Raw genomic sequence first — 27,315 nt, 5'->3', positions numbered from 1 at the left:
TTCCCATTTTTATGATACAAATTTCTGTTTTATGATAATTCATTTTCGGCAAATTTGGTTATCTAACCAACTTTCCCGGAAAGTAGATATATTTCCCATTTTTATGATACAAATTTCCCGTTTCTATGATATCTATTTTCGGAAAGTTGGTTATCTAACAAACTTTTGCGGAGTAGATATTTCCCATTTTTATGATACAAATTTCCCGTTTTGATAAGCTATTTTCGGCAATGGTTATTCAACAAACTTTCCAGGAAAGTAGATATTTCCATTTTTATGATACAAATTTCCTGTTTTCATGATAACTATTTCGGATTGGTTATCTAAACTTTCAAGTAGATTTTCCATTTTATGATACAAATTTCCTGCTTTCATGATAATCTATTTTCGCAAATTTATAGTTATAGGAAACTTTTGCGAAAGTAGATATTTCCCATTTTTATGATACAAATTTCCTGTTTTCATGATATCTATTTTCGCAAATTTGTTATCTAACCAACTTTCCCGGAAAGTAGATATTTCCCATTTTTAGATACAAATTTCCGTTTTCTATGATAATCTATTTCGAAGTTGGTTATCTAAGAAACTTTTGCGGAAAGTAGATATTTCATTTTTTATGATACAAATTTCCCGTTTTTCTATGATATCTATTTTCGGCAAATTGGTTATCTAACCAACTTTCCTGAAAGTAGATATTTCATTTTTATGATACAAATTTCCTGTTTCTATGATAAATTATTTCTCGGAAAGTTGTTATCTAAGAAAACTTTTATGGAAAGTAGATATTTCATTTTTATGATACAAATTTCCTGTTTTCTATGATAATCATTTTCGGCAAATTTGTTATCTAACCAACTTTCCCGAAAAGTAGATATTTCATTTTTTATGATACAAATTTCCTGTTTTCTATGATAATCTATTTTCGGAAAGTTGGTTATCTAAGAAAACTTTGCGGAAAGTAGATATTTCCCATTTTTATGATACAAATTTCCTGTTTTCATGATAAATTATTTTGGCAAATTTGTTATCAACCAACTTTCCCGGAAAGTAGACATTTCTATTTTTTATGATACAAATTCTGTTTTCTATGATATTCATTTTCGAAAGTTGGTTATCCAAGAAACTTTCGGAAAGTAGATATTTCCCATTTTTTATGATACAAATTTCCCGTTTTCATGATAATTCTATTTTCGGCAAATTGTTATCTAACCAACTTTCCTGAAAAGCAGATATTTCCAATTCAGATACAAATTTCCCGTTTTCTATGATATCTATTTCGGTATTATCTAACCAACCTCATGAAAGTAGATATTTCCATTTTTATGATACAAATTTCTGTTTTATGATAATATCTTTTCGGCAAATTTGGTTATCTAACCAACTTTCCCGGAAAGTAGATATTTCCATTTTTACGATACAATGTTTCTATGATAATCTATTTTAAAGTTGGTTATCTAAGAAACTTTTGGAAAGTAGATATTTCCCATTTTATGATACAAATTTCTGTTTCTATGATAATCTATTTTGGCAAATTTGGTTATCTAACCAACTTTCCCGGAAAGTAGATATTTCCCATTTTTATGATAAATTTGTCTATGATAATCATTTTCGGAAAGTTGTTATCTAAGAAACTTTTGCGGAAAGTAGATATTTCCCATTTTTATGATACAAATTTCGTTTTCTATGATATCTATTTTCGGCAAATTTGGTTATCTAACCAACTTTCCCGGAAAGTAGATACTTCATTTTTATGATACAAATTTCCCGTTTTCTAAGATATCTATTTTCGGAAAGTTGGTTATCTAACAAACTTTTAAAGAGATATTTCATTTTTGATACAAATTCTGTTTTCTATAGATAATCTATTTCGGCAAATTTTATTCTCTTACCCGGAAAGTAGATATTTCCCATTTTATGATACAAATTTCCGTTTTCTATGATAACTATTTCGAAAGTTGGTTATCTAAGAAACTTTTTGCGAAAGTAGATATTTCCATTTTATGATACAAATTTCCTGCTTTCTATGATATTCTATCGGCAAATTTGGTTATCTAACCAACTCTTCCCGGAAAGTAGATATTTCCCATTTTTATGATACAAATTTTCCCGTTTTCTATGATATCTATTTCAGCAAATTTGGTTATCTAACCAACTTTCCTGAAAGTAGATATTTCCCATTTTTATGATACAAATTTCCCGTTTTCTATGATAATCTATTTTCGGAAAGTTATATCTAACAAACTTTGCGAAAGTAGATATTTCCCATTTTATGATACAAATTTCCTGTTTCTATGATATTCCATTTCGAAAGTTGGTTATCTAAGAAACTTTTCCGGAAGTAGATATTTCAGTTTTATGATACAAATTTCCCGTTTCTATGATAATCTACTTCGCAAAATTAGGTAATATTTCCCCCAAAATTCGAAAATCTATTCCCCCCGAAAAATCGATAATCTACTTTCCCGAAAAGTAGAAAATCTATCTACTTTTCTGGAAAGTAGATAACCAACTTTCCCGGAAAGTAGATATTTCCCATTTTTTATGATACAAATTTCCCGTTTCTATGATAATCTACTTCGCAAAATTACGTAATATTCCCAAATTCGAAAATCTACTTCGAAAGTCGATAATCTACTTTCTGAAAAGTAGAAAATCTATCTACTTTTCGGGAAAGTAGATAACCAACTTTCCCGGAAAGTAGATATTTCCCGTTTTTTATGATACAAATTTCCCGTTTTCTATGATAATCTACTTCCCAAAATTAGGTAATATTTCCCCCAAAATTCGAAAATCTACTTCCCGAAAAGTCGATAATCTACTTTCCCGAAAAGTAGAAAATTTGTCTACTTTTCAGGAAAGTAGATAACCAACTTTCCCGGAAAGTAGATATTTCCCGTTTTTTATGATACAAATTTCCCGTTTTCTATGATAATCTACTTCGCAAAATTAGGTAATATTTCCCCCAAAATTCGAAAATCTACTTCCCCGAAAAGTCGATAATCTACTTTCCCGAAAAGTAGAAAATCTATCTACTTTTCGGGAAAGTAGATAACCAACTTTCCCGGAAAGTAGATATTTCCCATTTTTTATGATACAAATTTCCCGTTTTCTATGATAATCTACTTCGCAAAATTACGTAATATTTCCCCCAAAATTCGAAAATCTACTTCCCCGAAAAGTCGATAATCTACTTTCCCGAAAAGTAGAAAATCTATCTACTTTTCGGGAAAGTAGATAACCAACTTTCCCGGAAAGTAGATATTTCCCATTTTTTATGATACAAATTTCCCGTTTTCTATGATAATCTACTTAGCAAAATTAGGTAATATTTCCCCCAAAATTCGAATATCTACTTCCCCGAAAAGTCAATAATCTACTTTCCCGAAAAGTAGAAAATCTATCTACTTTTCGGGAAAGTAGATAACCAACTTTCCCGGAAAATAGATATTTCCCATTTTTTATAATACAAATTTCCCGTTTTCTATGATAATCTACTTCGCAAAATTAGGTAATATTTCCCCCAAAATTCGAATATCTACTTCCCCGAAAAGTCAATAATCTACTTTCCCGAAAAGTAGAAAATCTATCTACTTTTTGGGAAAGTAGATAGCCAACTTTCCCAGAAAGTAGATATTTCCCATTTTCTGTGACAAATTTCCCATTTTCTATGATAATCTACTTCGGAAAATAAGGTAATATTTCCCCAAAAAGTCGAATATCTACCTCCCCGAAAAGTCGATAATCTACTTTCCCAAAAAGTAGATAATCTACTTTTCGGGAAAGTAGATGACCAACTTTCTCAGAAAGTAGATATTTCCCATTTTCTATGAAACAAATTTCCCGTTTTCTATGATAATCTACTTCGGAAATTTATGTAATATTTCCCCAAAAAATCGATAATCTACTTCCCCAAAATTCGAAAATCTACTTTCCTGAAAAGTAGATAATCTACTTTTCGGAAAAGTAGATAACCAACTTTCCCAGAAAGTAGATATTTCCCATTTTCTATGATACAAATTTCCCGTTTTCTATGATAAGTAGATAACCAACTTTCCCAGAAAGTAGATATTTCCCATTTTTTGTGATACAAATTTCCCATTTTCTATGATAATCTACTTCGGAAAATAAGGTAATATTTCCCCAAAAAGTCGATAATCTACTTTCACAAAAAGTAGATAATCTACTTTTTGGGAAAGTAGATAACCAACTTTCCCGGAAAGTAGATATTTCCCATTTTCTATGATACAAATTTCTCGTTTTCTATGATAAGCATATATTTCCCATTTTCTGTGATAAAAATTTCCCGTTTTCTATGATCATGTACTTCGGAAATTTGTCATATTCCCCCAAAAAATCGATAATCTTGTAGCGTACGGTATGTGGCCAGTTGTCAATTATCTCTTAGTATGGGCACACAAACGTACATACATGTAGATGTCTCCACTCAGGAATGAGGTAGGACAGAAACTCACATTGCCCTTTCTGTATATATATTGTTGTACAGCGCAGTGCTTAGGAGTGACTAGGTGAGGAGCTGTGAGAGATGTTTCTGGACCAGTAGCCGAGTGTAGAATGTCCTCCCTGGGCAGGCGTGGCCGTATTTATACAATTTACGAGGACCAAGCGTAAGGTGTGAAACGCTCTGATCCTGAACTGGAGGTTGATGGTCGAGACTAGGTCGGCGATCGTACCCCTACGTCCTCTGCATAGACCTAGTCTCTCGGCGTAGCTGTCTGTACGCTGATTGGCGCGCGGCCGGAGCTCAGTTGGAAGTTGTAGGGGAGAGGAGCCACTACAATCTACTTCCCCAAAAAGTCGAAAATCTACTTTCCTGAAAAGTAGATAATCTACTTTTCGGAAAAGTAGATAACCAACTTTCCCGGAAAGTAGATATTTCCCATTTTCTATGGTAAGTAGATAACCAACTTTCCCAGTAAGTAGATATTTCCCATTTTCGGTGGTACAAATTTCCCGTTTTCTATGATAATCTACTTCGGAAAATAAGGTAATATTTCCCCCAAAAGTCGATAATCTACTTTCCCGAAAAGTAGATAATCTACTTTTCGAGAAAGTAGTTATATACTGTACCTTGTTTTGTATTTCCCCTTAGTCTGTACTCACCCCTGAATATGTGTATTGCATGAAAGCGCTTGGGAACTTCGTGTTTTCTTCCTTCCTTGTGGTTATCAGCATATACCTGGATTACGCGCACTCTCTCTCTGTGTGTGTGTGTGTGTGTGTGTGATGATTTACAACTTTTATTTAAAATAAATAAATACACATGATATTTTACATGTATTAACACAGTGGTAACCTCAACTGTTGTTTCTTGGCTTTCCCGTTGGCTTGCTATTAGCTGAAGAGCCTGCAGTTGAGCGGACCTGTCACGGCACACTTTGGGTAGTAGTACCAGAAGGGAGGGGATGGGGTTAGGGAGGCAGGCGATGGGGATACCGTGGCGGGGAGGGACGGGGGTTTATAGCGAGTGAGAGCCGAGAGGCCAGCCAGTAGCACCCAGCCCGCAGCGGAGGAAGTGTTGCTCCGGACTTCATTTCCGTTTACTGTGAGTGTGAAAATATATTCTTTTGCTTTGATTTACATAGTATTTAAAGCTCACTGTGCATTTTAATTTATATACTTTGAAATAATTTTCACCCTTACACAATGTGAAATACCGTTGAAGTGCACCTTTTTCAACCCAAGCCTACGAGGATAAGTTGAAAGTTGTGAAAGAAGATAAACCTCGTCCGGCTCTTCCAAATTTACGTTCTACACAAAGACAAAAAAAGTGAATATACAAGATATATTTCCACTTCACAGTATGAAACAGTGTAATGGATGACTGGTTGTGAAATTCGATCAAAACTTTTCTGTTGGCCCTGTTTACTGTTCTCTAAGGAGAGTTGTGTGTGGAATAAACATGGGTTTTCTGATCTCAATCGTTTAACTACAGCAAGACAGAAACATGAAAGATCTCAATTACATGTTGTCTTTTTTTCATCTTAAAATGTTTGGGAAACAAAGAATCGACACATTAATTGACTACCAAGGGAAAACTGAAGTAAGCCGACACAATGAACAAGTAAAAAAGAATAGAAAGATTTTGAAAAGGATTATTGATGCAATATGCTATCTAGCAAAACAAGAGTTTCCTCTACGAGGTCATGATGAGTCTAGTAATTCAGTAAACAGAGGTAGTAAATATATAAAATTACTGAATGTACTTCAAGATTACGATTCTCTCTTAGATAATCATTTAAACTCATCAACCATGTTTCACGGTACTTCTCCATCTGTGCAAAATGACATCATCCAAGCTATATCTAATGTTGTTAAAGATCATATAAAAAGAGAGATAAGTTCAGCAACATTTGTTGCTATCATCCTTGATGAAACTTCAGATGTGACGTCAAAATCACAGCTCTCAACAGTTTTGCGTTTTGTTCATAAAGGCAAAATACAAGAAAGATTCGCTGGATTTACAGATGTAAGTGCTGATAGATCTTCTGATGGTCTGTTCAGTCACGTTGTTAACGCAGTTCATAAATTTCAAATTCAAGACAAATTGATTGGACAGACTTACAACATAGCAAGTGTAATGAGTGGACATATAAATGGTTTGCAGAGCAAAGTTCTTTATGCCTATCCTCTGGCCCTTTTTACACACTGCTATGCTTATGTGTTGAATTTAGTCTTTCAGCAAGGTCTTTCCAACATAAAGGTGTAGAATTTTTTTTTAAACTTTAAATGGAATAGCAGCATATTTTTCTAAATCTTCTAAAAGAGTACATGCTCTGCATGAGTTTGTTGTTAGAAAGCTACCCTCTATAGCACCTACTAGATGGAATTTTACATCTCGTTTAAGTAACACGGTACAGAAATACAGAAGTCGATTCACTGAATTTTTCCTACTTGTTATTGAAAATTCTGAAGGCTAAGACATTATAGTGCAGTTTACATCGCATAAAAGAAGAATAGAACTAATGAATAAATAAAATGGGTAAGTAAAGTATTGTATATTTTTTTTTAAATTGCACTGCTAATATTTGCACACTTCTGTCATAATTTTCTACCATTTTTCATTTCTCTGTGCTGTTTATATGCGTAGTATACAACACTACTTTTCATAAGTATGCCATTTATTTTATACAACTTAAAGTTTAGTCTTTACCTTATAATGCTCAGCACACCCTGTTTCAATATCCACCATATGCCACTAAGATATAAATCAACTTACTGTACATGTATTTTCTAGGTTCCTGACAATTCAAATTTGTGTTTGAGTCTATGGAGCAAGGCGTTCATATAACCATCCATCATCACCTTGCTTAGTCAGGCTTTCATCAATTACTTCATCTGTTGCAGGTTTTCTGAAGCAGATCCTGTCGTGAATGCGTGTTGTCTGTCCTTGCCAGAATTCTATGGTTTCTGGGACAACACGGAAGCCCCCCCTGGAATGGACACAGCAATATGCAGATTATATTCAAAATACAGTTTGCTGCATTTTAAGTAAAGACCAATTAATAATAAATTAGTTATTATGTATCTTCTCATTATTCACAACCACCTACCCACATGTTTGTAAGCATAAAAATTCCTCCAAATACTACTGTTACCTTTCCCATAAATACTCTCACAATTTTCCAAAAATTCTCAAGGTGGTGATAACTCCTCCAATACCAAGTACTGTATCTGTACATATTGTTTTGGTAATACTGTAATGGTATTACTGTGCTTCAACAAAGAAGGACTTTAAGTGCATAACAAGGTTAATAATACACTAGTCAAACAACAATTAAAAATTATCAGAGATAGAACTCTTATATTTACTTGTACATTATTTGCTGAAAAACTCTAATACTGTACATGTATGTATTCTACTATACACTGTATCCTCATTAATTCGACAAAAAAGGGGCTTTCTGGGTCGCTCGAATTACCAAAAATCGGAATTAACCGACATTCAGTTTTTGCACATGGCCATGCCTTGGTTGACACAAAATAACCTATTTATACTTACTGTGCAAACATAAATATTTTTTTAAATGTACATACAGAAATAATAAAGTAAATAATTAAGTAATAAATAAATGTAACACTGCGAGGTGAGCTGACGATGCGAGGGGTGAGGTGACGAGGCAGGAGGTAAGGTGACACGACAAGGCACTTACACAGCAAACACATTAACAGCACTACTAAACCATTGTCTTATAACATTTTAATTTCTAATTTCTATTTTAAAATTAAATGATACATAATGGATCGATTTGGTTACTTTTGCACTTAGACAACTGATCAGTGAATAAATCAGAGCATATGGGAAAGCATTATACACTACAATAATATTTATTAAGTTCTGATAAATACGCTACAATATTATTTACTGTTCAAGACGGATCCAGTGGTAAGCACCAACCCTCTTGAGCAGTGAAAACAATGGTGCTTGAGAGATGGTGAGTGCCTTATGCATTAGTTTATATAATTAAGCACTTTCAGAATAACCCCCAAACGCCAAATTCGCATCTTGGAAACCCATGGCTCCCAGCCTCATAGTTACTTCACTATTAAGCAGTATGAAAGGCGGACTTGCATGAGTAATATTTAATTCCCATCTTCAAGCTGGGAATAAGAAACCCTGAAAATCTCTGAAGGGTCCTATTCAGATTTTTTGAGCATTATAACCACCACACATTTTAAGACAACACTACACAGAGGGTGACCACATACTCACCAACACTCAGGCTTGGGAATCAATTTGGTCTCATCTTTATACTCCTCATTCAGCTGTTCATCTTTTTCAGTGAGGACATGGCGGCCACAGATTACCTGAAAGAACACAACAAATAAAATTCTGCTCTATCACTCCATATACAGTACAGGTATCTCTGTATTATTTCTTCCCTAACATATCAGTCATCTTGAACTCTTTCAGTATACTATATTTCTCCACCATGAGTGATCCACACTCCTGAGTATTTTCCAGATATTTAAAAAAATTGCCTGGAAAAATAAATACAGCTCCTCCCCGACTTACGACAGGGTTAGGGACCCAAATCCAGGTCCAAAGTCGAAATGGTCGTAAATCGAAAATGATTATATAATACATAGAAAATCTAAAATGGGTGTCTCTTTTTCTTCTCAGCACCACAAAACTCTCACTTTTAAGCTTGCCAGCCATTTTAAAGTGAATTACAAACGAAAATTTTCTCTGTGTACTGACGTTGGGACTCGAAAATACCTATACTGAAATCTTGAACAAAATCCATTTTTTGGCCGAAATGACAAAAATTGTAAGTCTAAAGCCTTAAAGGATTTTTGGCCAAAAATACTTTTTCTCTCTGAACTAAAATTTAATGTGCCTAACTATTTAAGTACATCCAGAATAATACACAAGCACCAAGAAATGACCTCGAAAACCCATAAGTAGCGAGTAATTAGCATTGCAAAAGTAATTAAAATATTCTAAAAATCATTTGAACATTTTCTAAAAGCCATTTGAACAAGTTATAATCAAGATATCAAATTTTGGTTAACAGATCCTTAAGCAGCACATTCAGGAGTACCTATACTGAAATTTTGAACAAAATCCATTTTTTGGCCGAAATGACAAAAATTGTAAGTCTAAAGCCTTAAAGGATTTTTGGCCAAAAATACTTTTTCTCTCTGAAATAAAATTTAATGTGCCTAACTATTTAAGTACATCCAGAATAATACACAAGCACCAAGAAATGACCTCGAAAACCCATAAGTGGCGAGTAATTAGCATTGCAAAAGTAATTAAAATATTCTAAAAATCATTTGAACATTTTCTAAAAGCCATTTGAACAAGTTATAATCAAGATATCAAATTTTGGTTAACAGATCCTTAAGCAGCACATTCAGGAGTACCTATACTGAAATTTTGAACAAAATCCATTTTTTGGCCGAAATGACGAAAATTGTAAGTCTAAAGCCTTAAAGGATTTTTGGCCAAAAATACGTTTTTCTCTGAACTAAAATTTAATGTGCCTAACTATTTAAGTACATCCAGAATAATACACAAGCACCAAGAAATGACCTCGAAAACCCATAAGTGGCGAGTAATTAGCATTGCAAAAGTAATTAAAATATTCTAAAAATCATTTGAACATTTTCTAAAAGCCATTTGAACAAGTTATAATCAAGATATCAAATTTTGGTTAACAGATCCTTAAGCAGCACATTCAGGAGTACCTATCAGGGCTGTGGAGTCGGAGTCGGAGTCGAGGAGTCGGAGGAAATTTCGGCTTGTGGAGTCGGAGTCGGTAAAATTGTCCAGACTCCGACTCCGACTGAAGCTATTCTGTTCCTAAGAACAAATATATGAACTCAGGCATATTCATTGCAGTGATTCCACTGATCCCACTAATTTTCTTAAATTATTAAAAGAATTTATTTCCATTTTATAAGCATTATTATGAATTTATTGTAGCAGGCACAGTATAGCACTATAATTTTGGACGATAGTCTCTTCTTTACCATTTGAAATTTTGAATTATATCAAATTTTGTTTCGTTGAAAACTGCACAGAGGCTCTCAGCTACACAACAATTAGCTACAACCTGTTTTTGGTGAGATTAAGGCAAATTTAATTTAATAACTTAATCATGTAAGGTTTATCCATTTTCCTTAATAAGGTATTCATTTCTTTAATGTACATAAATATATAACTTTACTTTAAAAGGAATTGTAGGATCATCATTTAGATCCACATCAGATTATGAGCTTAAACAAAATTCATATGCTGAGATCGAACTTTTAGATATACATGTAAATGGTGTTTTCTAGTTAATATCTTGAATTCTTAATAAATTTATTTTTCTTTTGATTGAAACTTTGAAAGTCAAGCCTATCATCTTTTTGTAGTTCTTAAATATCGTCCAGATCATTAATAAAGCTGTAGCAGTATAGCCACGGTGTTTTACTTTTTACCTATGCAGGTTACAACATACAAATTACAATTAGGATGGTAGAAATAGTTGTTACAAATAGGCCAAGGAGTCGGAGTCGGAGTCGGAGTCGGAAGCATAAAAATTTGAGGAGTCGGAGTCGGAGTCGAAGGTTTTGTCTTCGACTCCACAGCCCTGTAATCAACCAGTGTATTCACTCACAGTCAATCTTACCCTTTGCACTGTCACTATGTTTAAATGCCCTGTAGTATGACCTTCTCCCCACCTAGTTATTATATATCATATTTGTATCACTTATGTTATTTGTATATTATTTGTAAATCAAGTGACCCATTCCCCAATTATGTAACTGTATATTTTCAGCCTTTAGGCTGCCATGCTCCTTCAATAAACTGTTACTTATTATTACACACAGAAATGAAAAAAAAAAACGGAAAAAAAAAATCACTCTTTATTTGATCAACAGGAGACAAGTAAAAACTTACCTGACTTTGTGGACTAAGACAGGCTCCAATCTGGCTACTACGTGGGCGAGAGTGGAAATACTCCTTAGATACATCCTCACCAAGCTTTTCTACACGTCCCTCTACACGAACCTGGTTAATTAAAAATATTAATAAATCGTAGTATTTGCAATACAGTAATACTGTAGTAATACAGAGGAATCATGATACTTCGCAAAATGCAAATTCGCAGGTATCTCTATTACTTCCTCTTTTTTTAAATTTCACGATCAAATATTCACAATTCGCAACCAATTGCCTGATGCCTCAGTAATTATTTACATAAGAAACCATAAAAGTTGTGGAAATATAATTTCAATGCTTTAATTGGACTTAGAAATAAAGGAAATATAATATAAAGATCACTTCAATGTTTAATATGATTTAGAAAAAGAAAATATAATATAAAACTACAAAATAATGTAAGATAAATGATAAGCGGGGAGGAAATTGCGTGTGGGAGGTATGGCAGTTGGGTGGTGGACTGAGCATCCCCCCCCCCCAAATCCAGAGCGCTCGGCGCCCCTCACTTCCAACCTCCTTACTACAATACTATGCAATTTCACCATAATTTCAATATAATTTAGTTTCATTTGGTACCGGGTTAATAAAACATTATCATAAAGTACAGAAAAAAAGTACTGTACCAAATTAATTAAGCAACAACTGATCAAAACAACAGCCAGGATATTACAGTAGCACAGTTTGGTTTATTCAAGCTCATAATAACTTAGTTCAAGTAAAATTATCATACTTATGATATATTTTCAGTAAATTCAGATCTTTTTAAATTAGAGTGTTATTAGATGTAGGTAAGGTTCTAGATTCTATAAGCTTTCAGAGCCGTAGAGAAGATCTTTTTTAAGGTTTCCGAGTCCTGACGTACATATACCGGTAGGCAGATGCGTTGTCCCATCTCAGGCCAGTGTCGACGAAAACAGAATGGTCCCTAAAGATATCAAAGTTCAAGAGTCTAATGAGGAGGTTTGGGACTCCACAAACAGATCTCTTTGCCTCACAAAACAATCACAAGATGCCAATTTATGCTTCTTTGGAACGATCGAATCTTTCAGGAAATGCTCTACTCATAGACTGGAACTGTTGGAATTCAATCTATCTGTTCCCACCTGTGAAAGTGTTGCCCAAAGTGGTTCACAAACTCAGATCTTTCCAGGGAAAAGTCCTCTTAATTGCACTATATTGGATCCTACAACCGTGGTGGTCTGGATCTGTTGGAATGGTGGCCGCATCCACTACAATTGCAACAAGGATGTTTAGACCAGGTACTGCGCCCTCAGTACGAGACATCCTTGGCACTTCAAGCTTGGAGTTTCTCAAAAGATGTCTAAATAGATTGTTGGGTAATTCCAATATAGTTAACAAAGTGATATAAGGTCATAGGCCCCAAACTTCTATGCAATATGAGAAAGCTTGGAGCCTTTTTCAACAATTTATTAAGTTAACGACTCCAATCACATTGCTGGAAACAGTGGCGTTAGAATTTTTAGATTTTCTGTTCAGAGTTAAAAGGTTCTACAATTGCATCTTATAAATCAGCATTGGTTGACCCTCCGGTGTGGGGTTTTAACATTACTTTGAACTCCAGAATTTATCAAAGGCTCAGATCACCCTTTTTCATTCAGATAACCCCTTGGCCTAAAAGAATCCCACCTTGGTCTAGATAAAGTTACTAAATTTCTTTTGGGGCTTAATTACAATATAAATCTGAACCGGGACAGATGCTCCAGAAGGTAGCCTTCCTTCTAGCAACAGCAACAGGTATGAGAATCAGTGAGCTGGTTTCAATTTCCAATAATCCATCATTATTGGTATTTTCTGAGGAAAATGCCACGCTTTTTCCTACGGAGATTCTAAGAAAAAATGAAAGGGAGGATTTTCAAGCTCAACCTATCCGGATAAAATGGCTAATGGATGAGACAAGGGTTCCTCATATATTGTGCCCAGTTAAGAATCTTTAAGAATGGTTAACCAGATTCACTAATCGAAGCCCCTATGTATTCTCATCACAGGATGGTAAGAAATTGTCTCCTAGTCAAATGACAAAATATTTATCACAGTAAGTGAGTCAAGCAGACCCTGGCAAGAAATATTTGACACATATATATATAGCCTTATATTTCATTTAATCATTTAATTTACATTTAATATTTGTTTAATTTAAGTTTTTAGCAGCCATGGTGCTTTAAAGATACCGGGAGGTGTATAGCTAGTGAGTCAGAGGTGTATTGCTTAATAATTATATATGACCTCTATTAACCTGGCAAGGCTCAGGAACCAAAGGTGCCGGAAAATCGGTGGTGGACCTGTAAAATAGGAAGTGCATGGAGACTGACAACACAAGTCCAAACATAACAAGACATACTTAGTGATTGATGTTGCCCTGCCCCATGAGTGAGTCCAAGAATGCTAGCAGAAGACCCAACTAACACCAAGCATAAGATGAAGGTCCATGAATATTAATTAACTATATCATGGCTGCTATCTGGACACATTACCATGATAGAGCTGAGGCTTAACATTCCTCATCTTTTTTTTTCATTTAATTCTTCCAAGCCTTTTCCCACTATACTGAAGGATAGCCAGAATCAAAACCAAACATTCTTACTTTCTGCTCTCTCTTTGTGTTCCAGGGTAAGAAGGAGAGCTGAAGGAAGCCCCCAAGCAGATAACAAGCTCTGTTGCCCACATCTCATCCTATCATAGTAAAATAAATTTATAAAATACGTACTGCAAAGTGTCTGGTGATGACTACATATTCATCTGGATGTTTAGGACTTTTGTACTTTAATAAAATATCTTTAAATAAATTTTACCACAGCTATACACAACCAAATCTATGGTAAATTTTATGAGCCCAGCAGACCTTTTCAATGGTTAAAACTGACAAACAATGAAAGGACAGATAAAGTGTCATGACTACTGCTTGGCCATGAGAGCTATAAACTTAATTTTCTAAATTTCCTGTACTATAATAGACAGCCTCAAATTATTAACTCCTGTCTCACTACCATACATGATGTCAACAGTGCAACGCTTTCACTTTTATTGCATAATCAAGCTTCATGCAAAATTTTACTGTCCTAAATAAAATAATGCATGTGGTGATAGGTTTTCTATGTGCTGCAATACTGACTTTCAACACGTGTAGCATCAACCTGTGCAGCATATGAAATACTGTACATGTGTTAACAACATTCCTTCCTTGAAACTAATTGGATATATCAGTCATTCAGGTATACTAATCAATAGATATACTATACTTGAAATTCAAAGTAACTTACTGATCTCATGAGAGGCTCCCAGTAAAAACATAGGCTAGCCTGAGGGTTTTCAGCCTGAAAAAAGAGGTGGTGTTATACTTGTACCAATACATAGGGTGATTGAAAACACCTGAGGTGCCAGGAAAGAGATTTATCACGAGTCATCATGATGAAGCTCAGTCACCAACTGCACAACTACAAACCAAGAGGATTTGTGAAAATAAAGTCACAAGCATATCATCTTGACCGTGAGGGCACAATAAACAACTTCAAATCTTATTTACGACACATGTAAATCTCGTTCAAGTTTTACCTCAATGATAAATAATTTACCTGATACCACAAATTACTTCTATATTATCATACAAATCAACTATGAGCACTAACTTTAATACATTCATGTAAATGAATCTGAAATGCAATACCTGTATTTGTTATGGTTGGTGACAATAATAACTTAATTCCTGACTCCTCTAACAGATGTCTGGTAGGTGCTCATAGTCAGTTTGTATGTAGTACCTGTAAAAAATATTTACCTGTCTTGCCCATGTATTGTCTTCACCATTGTATGACCAATAGAAAACTAAACTTGCATATGGATTCTCTGTCTGAAATCAAAATAGAATTACAGGTACAGTGGGGTATGCTATAACGAACGGATCCTACTACGAATATTCCTATAACAAACGGTTTTACCTATAAAATTGAGAATGCTATAACGAACGAAACTCCTACAACGAACATTATTTAAATTGTTTTTTCCCTAATTTATTGATTTTTATTACAAGTATTAATGATATTCTTTATTTCAGGGGTTTAGATGCATATGTATGCACTTTTTTACAATTTTTACAATTTTATATTATATTTTTCAGTGTTAAGTGGTTGTATTTGGGGGCCTGGAACGAATGAATCCTATAACGAACGAATGCTATAACGAACGAATGCTATAACGAACAAGGTTCTAGAACCAATTAGATTCGTTATAGCATACCCCACTGTACTTGTATAACAATTCCCAAGTTACTCAACGTAAGGGTGAGAAAATAATAAGTTTATAACCCATATAAAAAATATAAATATTAATTTTCTGTACAGCATTTGATATTAACAAAAGCCATACATAAATACATTTACAATGAAAGACAAAAGTCGTGTCGTGAAATTTGGTGAAAACATATGCCGAAGGGCTAAACTTTTGGTGCGCTCTGCCTTGTGGTAGGGGACGCTCATAATGTCTCACGAGTTATATTTAATCTTCGGAGTAAACCGCGACACGACCTTTGTCTTTGATTGTACACCCATCAATAAAAAAGTATAAACCCAAAGGTTTGATGAAAATCGGAATGAGCAGGTATACATGTAGTACGTTGGGTTAGTACCACCAACTATATAGGTCTCATATCCTTTATCATTCAATGGTCTGTGATTTAAACTACCAAAATAATATTAAATTTAATACAGTACAGTATATGCATTAAAAATCAAAGGTCAAGTCCTCTGTAGTATAGTACTTTAATGTCGGATGATTAGGGATGTATTTGTGGCATACAGTAGGAAAGGATTGTTTGAGACATGAACAACAGTTGCCATTTCCCAAATAATACACACAGTACTGTATTTATGGGAGAAAACCAGCATGTAATAAAAAGGCTCACTGAAAAATTATACTGTATACTATATGTAATATCCCTGAAGGCAGAAATCTTTGATCCCTGGAATTTTTCAATACAATACACGGAAAAAAAGAAAAAAAAGAAAAGAAACTCCAAAAACATCTCTCCATTCTGGGCATTCAAATGAATTTCCAAGCGACTGCATCATGCAATAGTTTTGATTTTGAAACATGCACCAATGTCCTCAAAAATAAGTAATGTGCAATTTTTCTCAAGGATAAGCATTCGTCTGAATAACCAGAAATCTCTCTAACATGGAAATGTTCTGCACCAATTATTCTGGCCATCCAGGATACAGGTATAACTGTAAAGAGATTATGTGGTATTTCTCTTCTACCCTTAGGTTGCATTAATTTAATTCAAAGCCTTTTCCTTAGAGATATCCATGCATATTCCCATTTAGTTAGCACGAAGTATGCAGCATGATCTCAATTCATGGGAGTCAATATGGATTTTACTTTTATTACACAGTCAAAGCCAAAGTGGTACTGTATATACTGCAAGTGTTGTGGCCAATTCCTTTTCCTACAATTCTCCAAACAAAATAGAAGGCAGACGCAGAAACAAAACATTTGAGGAAAGCCAGTCAATGAACCGTACAGTTTTGTTTCTAACACAAGGAAGTGTCTGGCAAGGAGAGCAGGCACATCAAAACAACATCATACCCAGGGTATATATCAAAACACTTCACCCTGTATTCAGCAAGGGTAGTGATACTTTTTTAGGTGTGTGTACGTACAGTAAATCCTTGTTAATTTGCAATTTCTTACAATGCAATTCACATCTAATAACTGAATGAATAGAAGTGTTATTTTTTCATAACAATAGTCTCTCCACATCATCAGGTTTCCAAGCCTATAATTCATTTACTGTATATGTTCACTACCACACAGTAAAGTACAGGGGTCCCGGCCTTATGAACGTCCAACTTACAAACACCCGCCAATGCAAACGGGGTTAAATTTGAAATTTACAGTATTTTATTAACCTGATAACTTATTTTTTACTTTAATTTTCTGTATTTCTTCTTTTGTCTTAAATTAAATGATTGCAAATGTACATAAGGACTTAGGCTATGATATACCCCTGTAGTGAGATTTTAAACATTGTTCTTTAAGTACGGTATGCACATAGCACATGTTCCAACTTAGGAACGACCACAGGAACGGAACTCGTTAGTAACCCGGGGACCCCCTGGATACCGGTAATAAACACAGTAACGTTATACCGTCAATGTTGAGATAAAACACTCCTTTACACTGTGAGTTACCAGTATACTGTAGCATGCTTTTATTTTTTATACGAATTAGCACACCACTTTCTTTTTTTTTGCCAGAGAAGCTGAAGCAATATACTGTACTAATTACAGTGGGGTATGCTATAACGAACGGATCCTACTACGAATATTTCTATAACAAACGGTTTTGCCAATAAAATTGAGAATGCTATAACGAACGCAACACCTACAACGAAAGCGGATGAATAAGGGACTATTTCGTCTGGCGCATGAATATTGTTGTGCCGCGACCCACAACAAGAGCGTCAAGCACTATCTTTGTCTCATTGTGTAGCCAGTGCACCACTGTTATTGTTGAAATTTCGTCTTTTGATGTGAAAATACGAGTTATTTGTATAACTATTTTGTTATACACGTGTACAATTGTAACAATTAATCGTCCAAAGCGAGTGAGAAAGCTCATAACCCTTGAAACTAAGAAAGAAATCATAAAGAAATGTGAGAATGGAACAAGCATTACGAAACTTAGTGATGAATATGGGACGGCTAAATCGACTATATGTACGATTTTGAAGAATAAAGAGGAGTTGAAAACGGTGCAAGTGGCTAAAGGAATCTCTAGACTTAGCAAAGCAAGGTGTAATGTGATTGAGGAGATGGAAAATTTACTCTTAGTGTGGATAAAGGAGAAGAAATGGCAGGTGATAGCATTAGTGAAGCTATAATTTGTGAGAAGGCCAGACAATTGTTTGAGGACCTTAAAGCCAAGACTCCCAGTGGAAGTGATAGTGATGTGCCAGTGTTTAGGGGTACCAAGGGGTGGTTTACTGGTTTCAGAAGAAGAAATAAATTACACAGTGTTGTGAGACATGGTGATGCTGCTAGTGCAGATAAGGAAGCAGCTGAGGAACACCATGACATTTTTTTGAATGTTATTAAAGAGGGAGGCTTTGTTTCTCAGCAGGTATTCAACTGTGACGAAACTGGACTTTTTTGGAAAAAATGCCTCGCCGTACATACATTACAAAGGAGGAAACTTCTGTCCCTGGCCAATGAAAGACAGGCTTACCCTCCTTCTTTGTGCTAATGCTTCTGGTGACTGAAAGATAAAACCACTCCTTGTGTACCATGTGTACCATGCAGAAAACCCCAGAGCCTTGGTGTTATGTGGCGGTCAAACCCAAAGGCTTGGGTGACCAGGAGTCTTTTCTCTGAGTGGGTGATTGAGGTGTTTGGACCCAGTGTTCGGGAATACCTCAGGGAGAATAATCTTCCACTGAAAGCTCTATTGGTGATGGACAATGCACCAGCCCACCCTCCTAATTTGATGGTTGAATTGCCAGAGGAGTTCAACTTCATCACTGTGCACTTCTTGTCACCCAACACAACACCTCTCAACCAGCACATGGATCAACAGGTAATTGCTAACTTTAAGAAGCTGTACAAAAAGGCACTGTTTAGAAAATGTTTTGCGTCCACTTCTTCCAGTGATGTTAGTTTGAAGGAATTTTGGAAGTCACTTCAATATAGCAGACGCTGTGTTTTTAATTGCGTCAGCCTGGAAAGAGGTTACTATGAGGTGTCTTTGTGCTGCTTGGAGGCCATTGTGGCCTGAATGTGTGCTTCAAAGAGACTTTGAAGGCTTCGAAGAGTTAGAGGAAGAGGCTGTTGTACATGAAATTGTGTCTCTGGGCAATTCCATGGGCCTGGAAGTGGATGATGATGATGTTGAGGAGTTGGTGGAAGAGCACAGTAAGGAGCTGCTTGAGCTTCACAAAGAGGAAAACGAGACACTGAAGCGGAGCTTAACTTCTGAGGAGTCAGGGAAGGATGAGGACAAGGAGGAAAGCCGCATCATTCCAGCCAAAGATCTCAAGGATGTGTTCTTTTGCTGGAGCAAACTGTCTAAGCTTGCGGAGGATTATCATCCTGATGTTGGTGCTGTGGAAAAGGGCATCAGTGTGATTAATGACAATGTGATGAACTACTTTTGGAAGGTCCAGAAATCAAGGTTGAAGCAGCCAACCCTGGATTCCTTCTTTAAAAAAGTAGCAAAAGACCCTACAGACAAAGTGCCTGTAAGACAGTCACCAAAGAGGGCTAGGAAGGATGACTCCTCTCCTTCCACCTCTTCTCCATAATTCTCTCCTTCCCCCTCCTCCTCTGCCTCCTGTCCTGCATGCTGAACAACACTAAGGTAAGATAAAGTACCGTATTTTTTACATTTTCCACAGAAAATTTTCAGTGTTAAGTGGTTGTATTTGGGGGCCTGGGACGGATTAATCCTATAACGAATGAATGCTATAACGAACGAGGTTCTAGAACCAATTAGATACGTTATAGCATACCCTAAAGGCCTAGTGAAGCATTGCTCACACAATAAGATGAATAAGCAAGTGAAAAAGAGGGTACAGTATTTAATCTGGACAGGATGTAATATTAAAGTGATGGAAAACTTGTGGCTGCTGGGTGAAATTACAATTACAGTGCTCCCCCCAAATATGCGGATTTTAACAGTGCGGAACCCAACTACAAGCATTAATACCATGCAACCCAAATTCCAGAGTACCTGGGAGCAAATTTTCGTGCGGCACAGCCGAGTAAGGGAGAGAGAGAGGAAGTGAGCAGAAAAGCTGGCTGCTGATTGGCTACTACCAACCAATAATAGACGAGGACGTCACTTCCTGGCCATGACGTCACCAACAACACGGACGCCAGTCTGTCCTCCTCTCCTCAAGACACTACAGTGGCTTGCTTTTTCCTGTATTTTTTAGGTGTGTTTGGCTGTTACAGCTACCATGGCTACCCCACCTGCTGCTGTGGAACTCCAGCACCTGCCCCGCCAGGCAGAAGAGTGAAGTCGATGACCCTGACATGCAAGAAGGAGGTAATAGACTGGCTGGACAATGGCAAGAATGTGTTTATTCTTCTCATTTAAGGGCTTATTTCTGTTTTATTATTCACCTTATATAACTAAGGTACACATATTTAACAAACTGTAACTTTTATAGAGGTTATGGGCAGAAAAAGTGATTTGAAAGGCCAGTTTGGGGTTCATGGTGTGTATCTGGAGGGGTCCCGGAACCAATTGCTTATTTCCCATTAGTTTATAGTACCCAAGTACGCGCCGCTCCATTGGCACTAATTACCCGTGTACTTGGAGGGAGCACTGTACTGTATTGCCTATGCTGTTGATTCTATTACCTCTCCTGATGAACTACAGCATCACATCCTCTGGTAACTGTACAGTATATGCTTAGTGATAAGTAAAATTCTAAAAATTTTCATGAATTCATCTGTGGCATGAATTACACTTAGATATTTGTCAAGAACTTGGTGATTTTCTGGCAATTCTGATGGAAGTCAGGTAATATCAACCAAATTGGTTTGGCAACAACGGAGCCTCCAACTTGGAATAAGTCGGTGTAGAACACAGGGTAATGGTAGAGTTTAGTACTTGACTGTCCCTTGTTCACTTGTGGTGCAGTGTTAATAAAGCAGTAAACATGTGAACAGTTATGAACAATGCAATGAATAACCCTGTAATTCCATATAAACATACAAAATGTACTCAGAATTACATAATATAAATTTTCAAGAGGGTCAGGGTAGAAACCGAAAGAATGGGAATGAAATACTGTATTCCTGTTCAGTTGGTGGCAGAATGAGTGACTTAAATATTCCACGTGATGTACAGTAGAGAAATACAGTGATATCGCCATTAGCTGGAACAGTTGGTGCAGAGCACTTCCGGGAATGAGAAAGTTCCGGGTAACTAGACAACTCTCTCAAACCCGGAAAAAAAACTCACCCCATCCCCGGAATTTTCAGGGTGTAGGGAAAAATTTATCGTAATTTTCCGGAAAATTGTTCCCGAAGCCGGAATTATCCAGAAAATTCCGGCATTGGGAACAATTTTCTGCGAAAATTTCAATTCCAGCTATCAGAGAGTTTTGGGTTTGAGGATTTCCGGCTAACGGAGATATTACTACCCCAGTAAGCACTTGGGATATGTTCCTGGAAAATGGAGTGCTACCCAAAATAGCACTATGGGGTCATTATACCATTGCATATATGGAAATGCGTTCCTGATGACGTTATTTTTTACCACTGAGATATATACAGTATTGTACCTGTATGTGAAGGGTACAGGTATTAACCCTAGATAGGTAATAGCAACATTTTTCTATACCTAAGGCACATACAAACATTTAAAGGTCTCAGCTAGGCTTCTGAGTGAAAATTAAAAAAATTAACAAATAGCTGAGTATATATGAAAATATAGATTGGTTTTTTTTACCCTTTTACACTTAAGTTCATACAAGTTCATGGTGGGGATTTTGGGGCACCACATTTCCAGATTATTACAGTAATGTATCTTTACTAATTAATGAATAAAAAATAAAAAATGTGCACTACTGTACAATATTGTATTATGAATGAGTCACAGTAGAATGAGTGAGAGATGCAGTGGGTGGGAGGGAAGGAGGGAAGCAGTGGACATTGTACGGATCTGTTCTGGCTGAAGCTAATCCATCTCTACTGATGTTTCAGTTAACCACACAATTTTTTGTCATAAAATAAAACCTACACTTAATATAAAATTATACTGTAAAGCATATTTAATAATCAACTTTAGTTGTGGGTACTCACTTAAATTAATACAGTACAGTATAAACAAAAGTGACTCTCAGTGTGTTGTGAGTGTTCGGACTCGTGGCTTTTGATTGCTTTTATGGACTTTTTATTTTATTTTTTCCAAGTAAAACTTGAGCTTCAAGATGCAAGCAAGAGCATGACAATGAAATAGAGCTCTATGGGGTACCACTAACCAGGGTATTACTGCACTGTACTTAAATATTACTTAGTCAAAAACTTCAGTGAAAGAAAAGACAAAAAAGGCAGGAGCTTCGTCACAGATGAAATAACATATTTTTGTGGTCAATTCTCATTAAAGATACACTGTGCAGCAAAGTACAGTACAGTACTGTAGTAGTATAGAAATCCATAAAGAAACTGCAGGATAAAACAAAAATCTATTAGAACATACAGTACAGTTAAAAAAGGTTTAATCTTACCAGTTCTTTCCCTTTCCTACTGCCATAATTAGTAAAAAACCGGAACCCATCTTTCCCATAGCCTTTCAGGAGCACCATGCGAGCTGACGGCTTTCCACACCTGTAAAAAAGTGAGTTAATAATACAAAGAACTGGACAGCATGGTGAACCATTTTATTGAATATACGTTTCCCTAAAAAGATTCTGATAAAGTAGCTGACCAATTTGGCATGTGGTCCTAAACATTTTATCAGCTGAAAGATCATGAAGCTATTTCTTGCACCCCTGAACAATAAGCACAGCAAAAGAACGAGGAAAATTCATTAGAATATTCTTTATTAAAAAAATCAGGCATAAATGCTTGAGAGTTCCTATGAAAGATGTAGTAATAAAAAAAAAAAAAAAAAAAATCACAAAGAAAATAGGATTGATCTTAAACTCATTTTATTTTACCTAATGGCCACCCAAACTACTGGTGGCTATGATAAAGGAAGGATGCCAGTGGCCTGTGTAGTATCCCTCCCTTGTTCTTGACAGTCTTGTCTACAGCTATTTTGAAGAGCTTCCACAGCGTGAGCTGGTAGACTGATCCTAGTTACATAATTAGAGGTATATTTATGCTAAAATTAGAGCCTGGTTACAGCTTGCCAAATTAAATTAAGGCAAAATATTTTTTGTCTGCCAACTCAATGGTGCTTCGGGCCTCTATGCACAAGACTCCAAAATGGTTAATGTGTTTTGCTGCATCCTGGAATGGTTGCATCAGTTTCTGCCACATTCTGATGACACACTGCCATACTAGCCCATTTTTTTCTCTCAGATTGATCGCCATGGGTCCAAAGACCATTTCAAAGGAGGAAAAGGCTAACATCCTTGCTCTGTTGGGTAAAAAGTTCCCCTGAGTTAAATCTATGATGAGGCACAGCAACAATTATAATGTTCATCCACCCTAAGGCCTTGGAACACAAAGAACCCTGTAATTTGCAGCTGGGGTTTAATCTAAGGGTCATGAAGCCCCACAGCCACTACACAATCTTTGGAAAAATAAACACTTTTATGTTTAATTCTGTGTTTTAATGTACAAATGTTGTTGTGCAAGGGCTGTCTTATGGTACACCAGGGCAAAAATTTATTTCAAATGAAATTTCAAATGAAGGCTTTAACTTCTTTACGTTCTCCAGGTAATTAGTACAGTATCCCAATGCACAGTCTCACAATAAGCTCACTGAATTGCACAGGATGATGCTAAATTGATCCTTTTGACTGTTCTACATGTAATCTTTTATTCATATATCACATACAAGTACAGTTTGTACAGTATATCTCATTTTAATGACATATTCTAATACTTTCGACTATTGCTATAACTAATGCAATGGCATGTCACCACCTTCTAATTCACCCAAGAAAGCCTTTGCTTCTTCTCTCCTTAAGGCAGCAGTTATAATTGAGAAGGACAGGCTCATGCTAAGATTAGTCCTGACTAATAAGGTCAGTTCCCCAGGATCTAGACCAATGTCTTTGTGCACATTGAAAAGCAACTGGTTATAAGGCTTTATTTCTAAGGTTAAGTTGCCACAATAATTATTGTCTTATTTTTTTTCTCCATGGAGTTATGGGATAGCAAATCAAATATTTGTTTTTGATAATCATCTATCAAGGAGGTAAACACATTTTACTTACTTTGTGGCTGTAGCTATACACATGGCATTTGCTTCTATGATGCCTGGAGTGTGACAAGCTTCATCAAACCAGGAAGCAAACTGTGCAATCGGCTCTTTAGCCACCAGGTCATCCTCGGTAAATGCCTCATTTTTCCCCTTATATGGCTTACGCATCCCTGAAAATGTGAGATTAGAGTATTTTTTAATAAACTATGAGAAACCGGTGAATTTACCAATCTTCACAGCACTTGATATACTGTACAAGTACATGGATGGATGATTTTTCAACAATAATATAAATAAAAAAAATTTAATCTGTAACATCCTCTCTCCCATTAGGAACTAGCTACTGCAGAGCCATCAAAATAATAGCATTTGTGAACATTCTTGCTGTGATGCAACCATTATTCAGTTCAAAGACCATTAATGATACACTATATGACAAATCTTTTGATCTCAGTGGCAATCATCTTTAGTGACCAAAGTGACCACCAGGAAGAAAATGATTTCTACTGAAAATTACCCAAAATGATTTTTTGTAAAATGGTAATGCATCTCTTCTCTAATAAGAAGTTGACAAGATAAATTGGATACATAAAACCTGACCTAACAAACCCATAGGTTGGGTATGTCAGGTCAGGTTCTATGCATTGTCATTTCCATTTTTGTGTTTAATATCATGATATTAGTGTGTAGAAAACATTTCAACCAATTCGGACAATTCCTTCTGGTGGTCACCCTCTTCTACACCTTTACCGATTAAGATAAGTGTTTTACATACCGGGGAGGGAGGGAGGGAGTCATATTCGTATAAAATACACTATAAAAAACTATTTTACACAGTAATTTCCAAGCATGGCAACTACGGAATATTTACCATTATTTTCTTTGGCTTATCGAACCTACATACAATCACCTAGACAAAGACAATATTGTATGGCATTGGATGTTGGTTGGCAGTGCCACCTGCATCCCTTGATTGAAGCCAAAAGAAATCATAACATTTTTATCACACAAAATGTATTACTCATACCTTTTTGTTACAAATAAAAAATACACTAAATACACCAAAAATATGTTCCTTAATATTGTTGATTTCATGAAGAAAGCAAGCTTTTATATGATCAAGTGTCCTACAGGAAATATTTAAATCAGGCACTCCAAGCGTATAACCCATTTATGTTCAATGAAGGCAATGGATATTTTGCTGTGGCCGGCTTCCAACTAACACTATTTTACCGTGAGTGTGTTCTGATTGGCTAAGCGTCCATTACCGGCAAACAACGCGAGAACTATATTTGACCATGACTCTGGCGGCATTTAGCATTTATTTAGCCGTGAGTCGATCGTTGGGTAGCTGTAAATACATCTAACCATATTTCTGTTGTGGATGGGAACTTATCTTTATGAAAGAGGCAACTTTTACGAGAACTGAACCAACCAAAGAAACCTACCTAACCTTGTCGAACTTCCTAGCAGGGGAGCAGACCCCCCCATCATATTAAGCAGAAAGTACTTAACCAATCAGAGAGGACACACGGTAAAATAGGGGTCCGACTAATTACCCAAATGTACACAAATGTAGCCGCAATGAAGTCAAATAATGGTCCTACATGAATAAATCAGGTTACCAATCACTTCTCGACTAGTATTTGGTGTCACAAAGTAAAAAAAATTTGGAAAACGTAATTTAATTTGAGTTAATAGATCGAGTGCATGTACCTAACCTAACCTCGACTAGTATTTGGTGTCACAAAGTAAAAAAAAATTGGAAAACGTAATTTAATCTGAGTTAATAGATCAAGTGCATGTACAAAATCTAACCTAACCTAACACAACACAACTCAGATTAAATTAAGTTTACCAATTTTTTGTGACTTTATGACACCAAATACTAGTCGAGAAGTGATTAGCAGTCCGATTTATTCATGTAGGACCATTATTTGACTTCATTGCGGCTACATTTGGGTAATTAGTCGGACCGGTAAAATAGTGTTAGTAGGAACTTCTCCAGTCACGGCAAAATACTCACTATGTCCAACGAATAGTCAAGACAACATAGTGTACTAATCCCTTCACTGTGGGGGCACCAATTTTATTATTCCATCATAAATGACCACAATACAGTGCAGGTAGGTGAGTAAAGCAATTGGTCTTGGTTATTACCTAAAACACTTAATTTTGGCCTTAGATGTTTGTTTAAAGTGTAGAGCACAAGCCTACACATTTCCAAGGCAATGTCATCAACCATAACTATTGATACAACCCAGACATGAGATGGTCCATCTATCATGACGGGCGGCCAATAGTAGACTTTAATTACCAACCTCCAATATCAATAGACATGTCCTTGACGTCTTCTTGTCTTCCCCCAGTCACAACGTTCTCCTTGAAAAGAGCCATTCTTCCTCTAATTACAACATGTCTAAAATGAGGACGAAAGAGCCAGAGCTGCACAATCATACTAGGAACGCATATGTGCTGAGCCAACTAGCCGCTGCTTTATGTTGTGACGTCATATGTATCTTCTTTACAAATTCAATGGAAAGCTACGGTGTTAATTGAAGCCATTCTGTACGAAAGCATAGATCCGTACGCTTAGATCTTTATCTACATGTGATACATAGGCTAACTACAGTAATAATGGTAATGACTAGGACGAGCAAATTTGTGACCAAATCCCAGATTGCTGAGCTAACTATTACTATTGACAACACAACATACTGTACATACTTATATGGTTTCTCACTCGATTTAATTTGTAATTTTTGTACTTATTTATGGTTATTTTTATTATTACCTTTTTATTAGTTTTTATTAATTATCATTACTATTATATTATTATTATTATTATTATATCCCCCCCGGCCCTGGTGTGGGGGGGGGACCTGTGCCCGGGTGAGATAATCCAAGTAAAAAAAAAAAAAAGTTGGTGCCACTAATTGTTACTCGTTAGCTGCTTGGGCGGT

At 35.9% G+C, this 27,315-nt stretch overlaps 1 protein-coding gene across 6 annotated transcripts in view; it reads right to left on the bottom strand.

Annotated features, from left to right (window-relative positions):
* Positions 1–27,315, bottom strand: part of LOC121859153 (pyridoxine/pyridoxamine 5'-phosphate oxidase-like) — a 41,979-nt gene that overhangs the window by 2,091 nt on the left and 12,573 nt on the right. For 2 of the 6 annotated variants that reach the window (XM_042355891.1, XM_042355893.1), the window contains exons 2-8: positions 24,366–24,522; positions 22,704–22,803; positions 15,249–15,320; positions 14,734–14,787; positions 11,414–11,524; positions 8,732–8,826; positions 7,002–7,451 (exon numbers count right to left, since the gene is read on the bottom strand). In XM_042355891.1, the coding sequence (XP_042211825.1) occupies positions 7,286–7,451; positions 8,732–8,826; positions 11,414–11,524; positions 14,734–14,787; positions 15,249–15,320; positions 22,704–22,803; positions 24,366–24,520 (753 nt within the window). In that variant the 5' untranslated portion in view covers positions 24,521–24,522 and the 3' untranslated portion in view covers positions 7,002–7,285. Of the gene's footprint in view, positions 1–7,001; positions 7,452–8,731; positions 8,827–11,413; positions 11,525–14,733; positions 14,788–15,248; positions 15,321–22,703; positions 22,804–24,365; positions 24,523–26,673; positions 27,055–27,315 lie in introns of those variants that run through there. The other 4 variants (XM_042355888.1, XM_042355887.1, XM_042355889.1 and 1 more) reach the window with 4 other exon arrangements.

This window comes from Homarus americanus, unplaced genomic scaffold (assembly GCF_018991925.1).
Source record: "Homarus americanus isolate GMGI-L3 unplaced genomic scaffold, GMGI_Hamer_2.0 scaffold50924, whole genome shotgun sequence".
Taxonomy (NCBI): domain Eukaryota; kingdom Metazoa; phylum Arthropoda; class Malacostraca; order Decapoda; family Nephropidae; genus Homarus; species Homarus americanus.
Note: the sequence above shows the minus strand (reverse complement) of the source record. Positions and strands in the feature narration are given on the sequence as shown.